The 12,229-nt window shown below is 40.0% G+C and overlaps 1 protein-coding gene across 13 annotated transcripts in view; it reads left to right on the top strand.

Annotated features, from left to right (window-relative positions):
* Positions 1-12,229, top strand: part of NR2C1 (nuclear receptor subfamily 2 group C member 1) — a 101,329-nt gene that overhangs the window by 65,614 nt on the left and 23,486 nt on the right. For 11 of the 13 annotated variants that reach the window (XM_008178738.4, XM_008178740.4, XM_042859814.2 and 8 more), the window contains 3 exons: positions 306-490; positions 7,964-8,129; positions 9,807-9,928. In XM_008178738.4, coding sequence (XP_008176960.1) covers positions 306-490; positions 7,964-8,129; positions 9,807-9,928 — 473 coding nt within the window. The remainder of the gene's footprint in view (positions 1-305; positions 491-7,963; positions 8,130-9,806; positions 9,929-12,229) is intronic. The other 2 variants (XM_042859811.2, XM_065575806.1) reach the window with 1 other exon arrangement.

Here is a 12,229-nt window from a genome sequence, read left to right as displayed (position 1 = left end):
AAGAATAATTTAAAAGCAGCAGGTCTTTCCATAATTATTGTTGCTTTTTGGAGTACTGTTCCCATAAAAATACATGTCAACTACTAGTAAAAGTTCATTTTTGAAAAAATTGTTTCAAAATTAACCTGTGCAACCTCTAATTTCTTCATTTTAATTAATCTGTTACTGAAAGCAACTTAGTTTTCATGGGTTCTGTTTGAAATTCCATGTCTTCATTTGTTAGTGTGAAAGCTGAATTTTTTCCTTTACAAAGTCAGGTTCTGTCAGTGTGAAAGGATTAAAGCTATCCTTTTTTCCCCCCCTAGGTTGAGGCCTGTCAGGGGGATTTAAGCACACTGGCAAATGTGGTAACATCATTAGCAAATCTCAGTAAGTCCAAAGACATGTCTCAAAGTAGTGCTGAGCTGTCTATGATTGAAAGTTTAAGCAACGGAGATACATCATTGTCTGAACTTCATCAAGAAGAGCAAGCAAGTAGTGATGTTACCAGGTAAGGCACGCTACAATATTTACATTTTTAAATATAATTCTTTTTGGTAATCTCACTCAAAGCTTACACAATCAAACAATGCAGATAGTTCTTCAGTAAAAATCATTACAGTACCATACTGAACTTGTGATGAAGAATTACCATACAGAAGATGCTAAATTGAGTTCTGAGTAAAATTTTGCAGTGAAGTTCCATTTAGAAATAAATATGAGTAAATTATATTTGTGTTTGGAAAGAATTTAAATGTAACCTTGGTGGCCGATTTATATTCCCATAATTGTCATAAGTAGTAGGCCTTGGCCCACATAGTATATGCTATATACTCTTCTAGTACTTTGTTCCACATAGGAAAATGTATTGTTCATAAGTCCCATCTACACAGGCAACTGAACATTGACAACTCCAATTCAGTCACCTGGAATGCTCATAAAATACTTTCTGTCCATAGAGAAGTGCTTCATAGATCTTTTCAGTATTATTACAATGGCATTCACTCAGAGTACGTCTTACAAATCCTTTGCCTGCATTGGTTTTAATTTGAACCTTTTCAGTACTAGTGTAGGTAGGATAAGTGGGTATTACAGCAGTGCTGGTCCAGTTAATCCTTCCACCACAATCTTGCCCACCGTTTCAGCTCAAGCATTTACACAACAGCAGCCAAGGTAGTATACATTCACTACATACTATCCATCCTGTACGCTCCAAGCCAAAAATTACTGTATTACACCAATGTAAATTTGGAGTAAATCCATTGGGATAAACTAGTCTTGCTCCAATTAATACAGCTGAGGATCTGGCCCCTAGGCTTTAGTTTGCTTTACTCTGTATTTACTGTTATTGCAAGCAGAATTTATGTAGACCTACCTCTTTCAGTATCTTATCTAATTCCCATTGAAGTCAGTGTGTCTCTTTCCGTTGACATCAATAGGAACCTCGTAGGGCCCTCAATTGATATACCATATGAGACAGGACTTTGGAGAATATAATAGTTTATGATGATGTACTTCAAGACTGTAATGTACAAATGCACAAGGGGACAGAAGTAAGATAGCACAGGCAACCTTGACATTTCCTTACACTTTTCAGTGCCTAACTTTGCACCCTTTAATGTTCTTGTACCTATTTTTTTAAAATTGCAATCTATATAGTGTATATTAATGAGCAAGATGGGAGAGCTTTGCCCTTTCATAAGTCATCAAAAGGGAGTTTCCCTTCAGATAATGCATATTAGAGGAAAAATTGTTTCAAATGTAAAATTGAAACTTTGATTGAAGGCCATGTCTACACTAGAAAGCTTTACTGCTGGCATACAGTGCCAACGTGGCAATTTCAATAGAGCACTTGCACACTTGACTGCCTTTAACGGTGCAGTGCATCATCACGGTGAGAGATTGTATCAGCAAAAGGTACTTGGATTGCGGGTTGGCATCCAAGTGTGTCCCATGCTACCATCAGCACACTGCCTTCTGGGATATTTTGGAAGGGCGTTGTGGAATACCAGCACTCCTCTAAAGGAATTGTGGGAGCTCGTGGCCAAGTTTCCACAATTCCTTCTGTTGCATCCCATAGTTTTCTTGTTTCGTGCCATTTTAAAAATACTCTCAGTTCCTCATGCTGGTTTTCATTTCAGTCTTTCTGTCATCTTGCTGGCAGAAGCACGGATGCTGAACAGATCAGTAGAGTTTTCATGTCTATTTTAGAGACGGGTGCCTGATTCTTCTGTATTCTTCAACAACTACCACAGCAGCTAGGTGTGCAGCTATAAAAATGAGAAAACTGAGGGGAGGGATGATGCAGACAGTGAATGAAAATGTGTATGCTGAAAGCATTTACTAACCAGCTGCACGTGGTGAAGTGATGCTTCTGGGCCCATGAAATGAACACCGAGTGGTGGGATTGGATTGTCATGCAAATCTGGGACAATCAGCAGTAGCTGCAGAGCTTTTGGATGCAGAAGGCCACATTCCTGGAGTTGTGTGTCAAGCTCATCCCAGCTTTGCAGCAAAGAAACACCAAATGAGAGCTGCTTTAACAGTGGAAAAACGGGGGCTGTCGCACGATGGAAGCTTGCAACCCCAGATTGCTATCAGCTGGGGGGCTACCTGTTTACTGCTGGAAAGTCTATGGTGGGGGCTGTCATCTTCCAGGTTTATAAGGCCAGTAAGCATGTTCTGCTGCACAGGATTATGACTATGGGCAATGTACTGAAAATAATAGCTGGATTCAGTGCAATGGGCTTCTCAAACTGGTGAGGCAGTAATAGACAGGACACCCATCCTGATTCTGGGCACCCCACCCTTACTTCTGAGTACATAAACGGAAAGGGATATTTTTCCCTGGTTATGGAAGCACTAGTGGTTCACTGGGGATGTTTTACTGACATTAACATAGGATGGTTAGGGAAGGTGCATAATCCTCACATTTTTAGGAATAGAGTCTATGTGCAGAGACACTTTTTCCTGGACTAGCACATTCACGTTGGTGAGGTTGCAATGTCAACTGTGACTCTCAGAGACCCGTCCTCCTCTTTGCTTCCCTGGCTCATGAAAACATACACCGGGAACCTGGACAGCAGCAAGGAAAGATTTAACTGTCGTCTGAGCTGGTGCAGGATGACTGTTGAGTGTGCATTTGGTAGATTGACAGGATGCTGGAGATGCCTTATGACTAGGTTGTATGTTGTGTTTTTCATAGTATTTGTGAAGCAAAGAGAAACATTACCGGCAGGGTGGAGGGTGGAAGGTGAAAAGACTGCTGATATTGAACAGCTAGACAATTACAAGAGCCCATCAAGGTTTTGTATGGCTAAGGGAGGTCTTAAAAGCGTATTTTAACTGTGCACCCCATAGTCCCAGTATGGTTGTTTGTGTTATTTTGTCACTTCATGATGAAAGTGTACTTGGGTTGTATATTCATTTTAAATGAATTCTGAATGCATTTTATGAATCCAGTGAGGAGGTCACAAAGCTGCTTTGCAAGACAACATAAATCTTGATTTTTGCAAAACAAAATTTTGAACTGTAATAAACAACAAAAATGGTTCTAAGAACGTTTAAAATCATTTTAAAAGAAAGTGCAAGGTGCTGACCCTTCTTGTATGAATCACAGGCCAGTGTACATATAGTTATAGAAATACTCCTTATTTTCCACTGGGGTTGAGAGCAAGGGATTACTGTGACATACTATGCTGATGCCTTGGTGAGGGAGTATTTATGCCAAGCTGTGGAAACAGAATTGTCCATGTAGTGCAGTGGCTGGTAGGGTGTATAACGCTTTATAGCATCTTCCTTTGCTGTCTCAGGAGCTGCATAATGTCTTGGTGGAGTTACCTATGCAGCTCCTCATACTTGTGCCTTTCCTCCAGCATGTACTCCCTCCACTTTCTTGTCTTGTGGGCCACAGACTCTGAGCTCCTGAGGAGATCTGAGCATGTTCTCCCCTGTCCTCCTGATCAAGGTCAGTCTTTTAGCAGGTGTGAAGGGGGCCACTCCCAATGATATCCCAACTGAAGCTGCTGATAAACAAGACACTCAGACATTGTTAGAGTTAAAGGGTTAGCAGGTAGGAAATAAGTAAGAAAATTGCTTAAAATGTTGCCATAACGATATTCATGAAAGTATGAAATGGGTCAGACTTGCTTTAGGACAGTTTAGCAGCATGGTGAGTATATTGGGGGCACTTTTCAAACCTGTACCCATGACGGGTTGGGGGATGGTCTGCCCTATGTCTTGGGTAATACATGTAGGGATAGTGCAGTAAATATTGCTAAACTTATTACAGGCAGTGGTGATTCTGGCTGGTGTATCATTCATGAGAGTACCAAAGGCCCCGAGGAGGCAACTGGTCAAGGTCCATATGCTGCCATCCTCTTCACACCAACACTGCTGCAGGAGCTTGTTATGGGGTGGCGGAAAAGTTTCCTATCATGGTGGAAGAAACAAAGCATCCCTCCTGAGAAATGTTCAAGCAAAATTTAAATCCTACAGTACCTGAAAACTACTTTGAGATTGTGCCAAATGATAAGAGATTTGTTCCAAGATCAACCAAAAACTCCAAAAGAGGAGAGAGTAGTCACTGCTGCCTAGCTTCTGCAAAGTCAATTCAAAGCCACACCCCCTAAGCCAGCAATAAACCATCTCTCCCTCTTTCTACCCCTGAATTCAAGCACCGCATGCAAATAATTGGTTTTTTATTTGAATTCTAAGATTGGAATACCACAGCACTGCATTTTTCATGTTGATATTACTTGTTAACCATCCAATTTTAGTCAGAAGAAATCATATAGTCTGAATAATATTTACTGGATTGCTTCTAAGGATTATTTTAAATTTTCTGTGTATTTGAATTGAATGATCAAGTGTTGATTTCACTACATTTTTTTCCCTGCTTGTAGTGCATCAATTTATATTACTAAAAATCTGTCCACCCTGGCAAAAGGATACATGTGGGAAAGTTTTTGTGTTGCTTATTTTATAGTGTTCTCTCTTATTTTTTTGCCTATGACTGCCAGTGCATGTTGTTCAAATAAACTGTTTACTTCAAAAGGCTTCCTTTGTTTCTTGCCCACATATGTTCAGCCACCAGTTTTAGAGGTGGGGATGAGGGAGGGGAGTTCCAAGACCCATTCATAAAGTTTTTTTTTAAAGTGCAGTACACCTACCTGAGCTCTTTGCCCCTTTCTCAATGGGTTCCTCCTCTGGGTGAGTCAGGGTTAGGTTTAGCAGGCTCTTGAAGAGCTCCTTGTTCTATTCAGGGATTGCATCTTCCACATCCCCCTCCACTGTGAACTTTTCATCGCTGTGTATCGCTGGGGTTCTTTCTTGGTCTTATGAGATGTCCACTGTCACTCGAAGGGTTGTCTGCCCAGTATGGCATCCAGTGCCACATATTGCAGCAGGTGTGGGAGGGAGCTCCAGATTTTCTGTTGGCCTCCTTTGCTTATTGGGGGTAGGACTGCTGCAGTTCCTTCTCCTTTGCCCACCATTGCTGCTTTTCCCTGTAATATCCCAGGTTTTGCATCCCTTCTGCAATGTCTGAATAATCTTTATTCCTGCAGCAGTTCCACAGCTGGGTTTGCAGTGCTTTTTCTTTCCATAGGTTGAGGAAGTCCAGGACTTCTTTCTGAGAACAGGCTGCAGTGCAAGCTTGTCTGATTCCCTGCCCCCACGCTCCCGTTAGCTGCAGCTTTACCTGATGCCTTACCTGTGTGTGAAGGCAGAAAAGGTGGGCCAGTAGGAAGAGAAGCATTTCCAAAACATGCTGAAGATTTTAAAAGTGGGTGGACTTTGATCACTGTGACCTTCAAGCAGCAGAGTTCACAATTGGGACCAGAACAGTGACTGTGGCAGGGAAAGGGTCATTGTGGGATTGTTTCTGGAGGACTGTTTGTACCGGTACAGGTAATGCAGTATCCACACGGGCGTTATACCCATAGAACAGTACAGGATTTATGTTGTTTTGTGGGACATGATTTAACTTGACTGATAGAAAGCCGGGGTTTTATTGACGGGACTTAGAATTGAGCATGAATGCACCCAAACATGAGTTAACATAAGGCAAACTTTACTGGTAAAACTTAGTAGTGTAGATCAGGCCTAAATCTCACATAACTTCCTCCAAATATTACACAAACTTATTCTAAGAGACTCCTAAAAGTATTTGCTAAAGAAAGTGAGGTTGAGGCCTTTCAAGAAGGCAAACTGATTTTCTAGTCATTTGTTCTTTCGGTATCTTCTGTTGGGTGTGGTACTCACAGACACAAAATATAATCTTTACTTTCCTGCAATAAATTTAAGCCACACTTTAAATTGCCTGTGTCTAATTCCCTTTATGTTACAATTTTGTCTCTCACTTTTGTTTCCTAGCTGGATAACTGCCTAATTGTCCATAATCATTCTTCCCTACTGCTTGATTAGATCTATATAGCCATCCATGAGTGAGGGAGATGGAAAGGAACTGAAATTACTCAGAATGAAGTAAATCCATACTATGCGTGAACTACTCAGAACACACCTTGTCTTATTTAATGAGTTATGATTTTTTTTTTGGTCCACACTAAAAATTTATTCTAGACATTCCTTTCTTTGGAACTTTATCTTGCAGTCTTTACTCATGCTAGTAAATGTTGGCGATAATGGGACTTCCTGCATGAACAAGGGCTACAGGACTGGGTTCTTAGGGCAGGGGTTCTCAAACTGGGGGTCGTGACCCCTCAGGGGTTGCGAGGTTATTACGTGGAGGGGGGAGTTTCGCAAGCTGTCAGCCTCCATCCCAAACCCTGCTTCACCTCCAGCATTTATAATAGCGTTAAATATTTTAAGAAGTGTTTTTAATTTATAAGAAGGGTCACACGCAGAGGCTTGCTGTGTGAAAAGGGGTCACCAGTACAAAAGTTTGAGAACCACTTAAGGTATGTCTACACTGTGATTAGACACCCGCGGCTGACCTGTGCCAGCTGACTCAGGGTTCAGGGCTGTGTAATTGCAGTGTAGACATCCAGGCTCAGGCTGGAGCCTGGCCTTTAGGACCTTGTGAAGTAGGAGGGTCCCAGAGCTCAAGCTGGAACATCTACACCTGCAATTAAACAGCCCCACAGCTTGAGCATTGGGATCCTAGTCAGCTGGCACGGGCAGCCGCGGGTGTCTAACTGCTGTGTAGACATACCCTCAGGGAGCAAGCTTGTAAAACTTGGCTTATTGTTGCAGAAGGAGTTGCAGTGTAGGAGGGAAAAGGATTTCCTTGGAGATAAACATTTAATGTATGAGTATTGAAGCCTTATTTCCTTTTCTAAAGAAGGGATGATGGTTGCACACATTTCACCACTACGCAGCCCACACTGAAGTGGGCCGGAGGGTTGAGGCAGATCAGAGAGCCCTTGGGACTGCTTTGGCTTGCTCTCCCTGACACCATGTCTGGCAGCAGTAGCGTTATTTAGCCCCTTCATATAGACAGATGTTTTGATCTGACTCTGTCTCTGCCTTAACTCTCCTCTTTGTGGCAGCTGCTCCCTCACCTGCTAAGTATTTTGAATGGAGAGGTGAAGGCTGATTATTGTTGTGTTAGCTGCAAGGAGCCCTGAAAAGGATCCCAATGGTGGCAGTCACTGGGCTACTGTTCCTGCCTCCCCCCCGCCCCCATGCTGCCAGAAGGAAGCCCCAGGGATCTGCTCCGTAGATGTTATAGCAGGAGGCAAAGCTTAAGATTCCCAAGGATTCTATGCCCACAACTTTCTTCCTCATCTTCTCCACCCCCAATATTTGTTTTTAAAATAATGCTTGTAGCAGAAAAAATAAGGTGTGGTGCTTTAGCGATTTTCAAATTATCACACTGGGGAGCAAAATGGAATATATTTGGAAGTACAAGCCTATACAGACTCTGTCTAGACTGAAGCCTACACTGAGCCAAGATTTTACATTTTCCTTGCTTTTGCTGTGTAATTTGACTGAACTCATAGATAACAATGTCTTCTGATAGGGCATTTGATACTCTTGCGAAAGCACTAAACCCAGGAGAGAGTGCAGCATGTCAGAGCTCTGCAGAGACTGTTGAAGCCAATGTACATCTGATTGGTGGAGAAACAAGCATGAATATCGTTGAAATAGAGGGGCCGCTTCTCAGCGATGCACATGTAGCTTTCAGGGTATTTTATATGTTTTTAATGTTTTTAACTTATAACCATTAAAACTAATTCCTTAGCCATTTTAAAAGTTCAAGAATTTGGTATGTACTGTATTTGTTTATTTGTTTGAATTTCTTAAGGAATAACCATGTGTGCTGAAATACTGTCATTCATGTTCTGAGGAATGCACTGCTTTTGTTCAATGGTTAGCTACTTCTTGTTCAGGAAAATTAACATCCCTCCTGAGTGTTTTTGCAGCACAGTTTATTATATAAACAGCACTGTTTGCTGCAATCTTCTCTGTAGCTTATTTCCCTCAAAATCAGTTTGTAATCCATGCTAGGGGATCTACAGCACTATGTAGTTACAAAAAAACAGAGATTCATAAGTATTACAGTGTGCCATACATACGAACTCTTGACATATGAGCCAAGCATGCAGGATTTAGAACTGAGGCTCTGGACCTCATTTGTGACAGGACTTCTCCTTTGCTTACCTATCTCACTGCTTTAGGATATTAATTGACTTTAACCATTGTGGTTCTCTTGCCATTTTCCACAACCTTTTTTGGGAGAGGAGCCAAATACTTGGAATTTTTATTTCCACTTTATGAACCTATGGAATTTCCTCTATCTTTTTCCTCTTCAATTCATAGCTACCGCTTGAGCAAATAAAAAGACTGCATATATGAACATTTCAATACAGAGCATTGCAATGGACTTTGTCCTCTCCCACCAGCGCACTCTTTGGTCACGCTTGTAAATACAAATCTAACGCTAATCCTAAAACACGGTTTCTATGTTTTAAAATAGTTATCTTAGTGAAAACTATTTTAATTCTATTAATTTTATATATATATAGTCAATTATTAATCTCTAGGAATAGAACTACTGCATTATAATTAAATATCCATTTTGGGTCAAATCCTGTTGCCCTTACTCATGCAATAAACCTGTTGACTTCAATGGAACTATGTGTGAGAGTCACTTGGGAAGCGTGGCCATTTATGTTTAATGTGAGCATCTTGTTTATATGAGCAGTGCTAGGATATCAGGCAGTTTATATATGCTGAATATCAGGTGTAGCATGTTAACATACTAGAATAGTATATTTATTTGTAAAATAGTAATTTTAAAAACTACAAACCAAAGAATTTTTGTAAATATTTCCCCCCCTAAAACTAATAATTTTGGCAATTCCACTAATTTTTCAGGCCATTTATTCTACTCCTCTGGGGCAAGCTATGGAAAGGTATGCTACCTCCCAATTTGTATTTTTTTTTTATATATCTATAGCTATAAGTGTAAGCAATTGCATCAAAATAATCCCGCTGACAGTGTTTCCTCTAAAGTATCAGTCTTCTCAAAAATGTCTCAAAAGATTGCAATGTAATTTACTTGGGATGTTCATACCTAAATTTTTCAAATATATGATCATCTTTATAAAGTGTGGAATTCAAATAAATTTGCCCTGTTTCTTCACTGCTCTGTAATTCTATACAAGTTTAACAATTGTGGCTAATATTGAACAAAGGCAGTCATGCAGTTTATTTCAAGGCTGTATCTCATTCATGTTATTTTAAAAATACACTGCTTTCCTTTTTTCCTTGCAAGACATTATGTCAAAGACTAGTTTTTTCTAATTACAATTTTTAACAAGAAGTAAGATCACTAATTTTACAATTCCTTTTTGCATCAGCTCACCATGCCTTCTCCGATGCCTGAATACCTGAATGTTCATTACATCTGTGAGTCAGCCTCCAGACTACTCTTTTTGTCCATGCACTGGGCACGCTCCATTCCTTCCTTCCAAGCTCTAGGGTGAGTGTTCAAACATTCTTTGATATAATCAGTGGACTAAATAGACCATTTGTCCTGGAATATACTCTTATATCAAGGGAACATTGAAAAACATAATCCCAACTATACATACAAAATGATGGGGTCTAAATTAGCTGTTACCATGCAAGAAAGAGATCTTGGAGTCATCGTGGATAGGTCTCTGAAAACATCTACTCTATGTGCAACAGCAGTCAAAAAAGCTAACAATGTTAGGAACCATTAGGAAGGGGATAGATAATAAGATTGAAGCTATCATGCCACCTTATAAATCTGTGGTACACACATACGTAGAATACTATTTGCAGTTCCAGTTTTCCCATCTCAAAAAAGATATACTAGAATTGGAAAAAGTACAGAGAAGGGCAACAAAACTGATTTAGTAATATGGAACAGTTTTCATATGAGGAGAAATTAAAAAGACTTATGTTAGAAAAGAAATAATGTGGGGTGCAGGGGCTATGATAGAGGTCTATAAAATTATGAATATTGTGGAGAAAGTGAATAAGGAAATGTTATTTACCTCTTCACATAACAGAAGAACCCAGGGTCACTGAATGAAATTAATAGGCAATAGGTTTAAAACAAACAAAAGGAAGGACTTCACCATATAAAGGACAGGAAACCTGTGGAATTCATTGCCGGGGATGTTGTGAAGCCTGGATTCAAAAACGAATTAGCTAAGTTCATGGATGGTAGGTCAATCAATGGCTATTAGCAAAGATAGTCAAGATGCAACCTCATGCTCTGGGTGTCTATAAACCTCTGACTGCTAGAAGCTGGGACTGGACGACAAGAGATGGATCACTGGATAAATTGCCCTGTTCTGTTCATTCCCTCTGAAGCATCTGATACTGATCACCTTGTCAGAGGATAAGATACTGGGCTAGATGGACCATTGGTCTGACCCAGGATGGTCATTCTTACATTCTTGAATTAGGTTTGGATTATTGTAAACTTGTACTTATAAAAAATCACCTTTATATTGCTTTTTTTAAAGATATCCCCGACAATACATCTAAACAATTAAATGAATTTGTTAGAATTGTTGAGTACTCTTCATTAGAAACATTAAGTCTAAAGTAGGACTGTTGATTAATCGCAGTTAACTCACGCGATTAACTCAAAAAAATTAACCGCAATTAATTGCAGTTTTAATCGCACTGTTAAACAATAGAATACCAATTGAAGTTTATTAAATATTTTGGATTTTTTCTACATTTTCATATGTATTGTATTCTGTGTTGTAATTGAAATCAAAGTGTTATATTTTTTATTACAAATATTTGCACTGTAAAAATGATAAACAAAAGGAATAGTATTTTTCAGTTCACCTCATACAAGTACCGTAGTGCAATCTCTGTCGTGAAAGTGCAACTTACAAATATAGATTTTTTGTTGTTGCTTCATAACTGCACTCAGAAACAAAACAATGTAAAACTTCAGAGCCTACAAGTCCACTCAGTCCTACTTCTTGTTCAGTCAATTGCTAAGACAAACAAGTTTGTTTATGTTTACAGGAGATAATGCTGCACTCTTCTTATTTACAATGTTACCAGAAAGTGAGAACAGGCATTTGCATGGAACTTTTGTAGCTGGCATTGCAAGGTATTTACGTGCCAAATATGCTAAACATTCGTATGTATGCCCCTTCATGCTTTGGCCATCATTCCAGCGGACGTTCTTACATGCTGATGACGCTCGTTAAAAAAATGTGCTAATTAAATTTGTGATTGAACTCCTTGGGGGAGAATTGTATATCCCCTGCTCTGTTTTACCTGAATTCTGCCATCTATTTCATGTTATAGCAATCTTGGATGATGACCCAGCGCACATGTTGTTCATTTTAAGAATACTTTCAGTGCAGATTTCACAAAATGCAAAGAAGGTACCAATGTGAGATTTCTAAAGATAGCTACAGCACTTGACCCAAGGTTTAAGAATCTGAAGTGCCTTAGGTATATCTCCATATATTATATCTCATAGAACTGGAAGGGACCCCAAAAGGTCATCGAGTCCAGCCCCCTGCCTTCACTAGCAGGACCAAGTGGCCCCCTCAAGGATTGAGCTCACAACCCTGGGTTTAGCAGGCCAATGCTCAAACCACTGAGCTATCCCCTCCCCCCCTTCTGAAATCTGAGAGCGACTAGGTGTGGAGCATGCTTTCAGAAGTCTTAAAAGAGCAACACTCATGCAGAAACTACAGAACCCCAACCACCAAAAAAGAAAATCAACCTTGTGCAGGTGGCATCTGACTCAGAAAATGAATATGTATTGGTCTGA

The sequence above is a fragment of the Chrysemys picta genome, chromosome 1, assembly GCF_011386835.1.
Source record: "Chrysemys picta bellii isolate R12L10 chromosome 1, ASM1138683v2, whole genome shotgun sequence".
Classification (NCBI taxonomy): Eukaryota; Metazoa; Chordata; order Testudines; family Emydidae; genus Chrysemys; species Chrysemys picta.
This window is presented reverse-complemented; position numbering and strand designations above follow the sequence as displayed.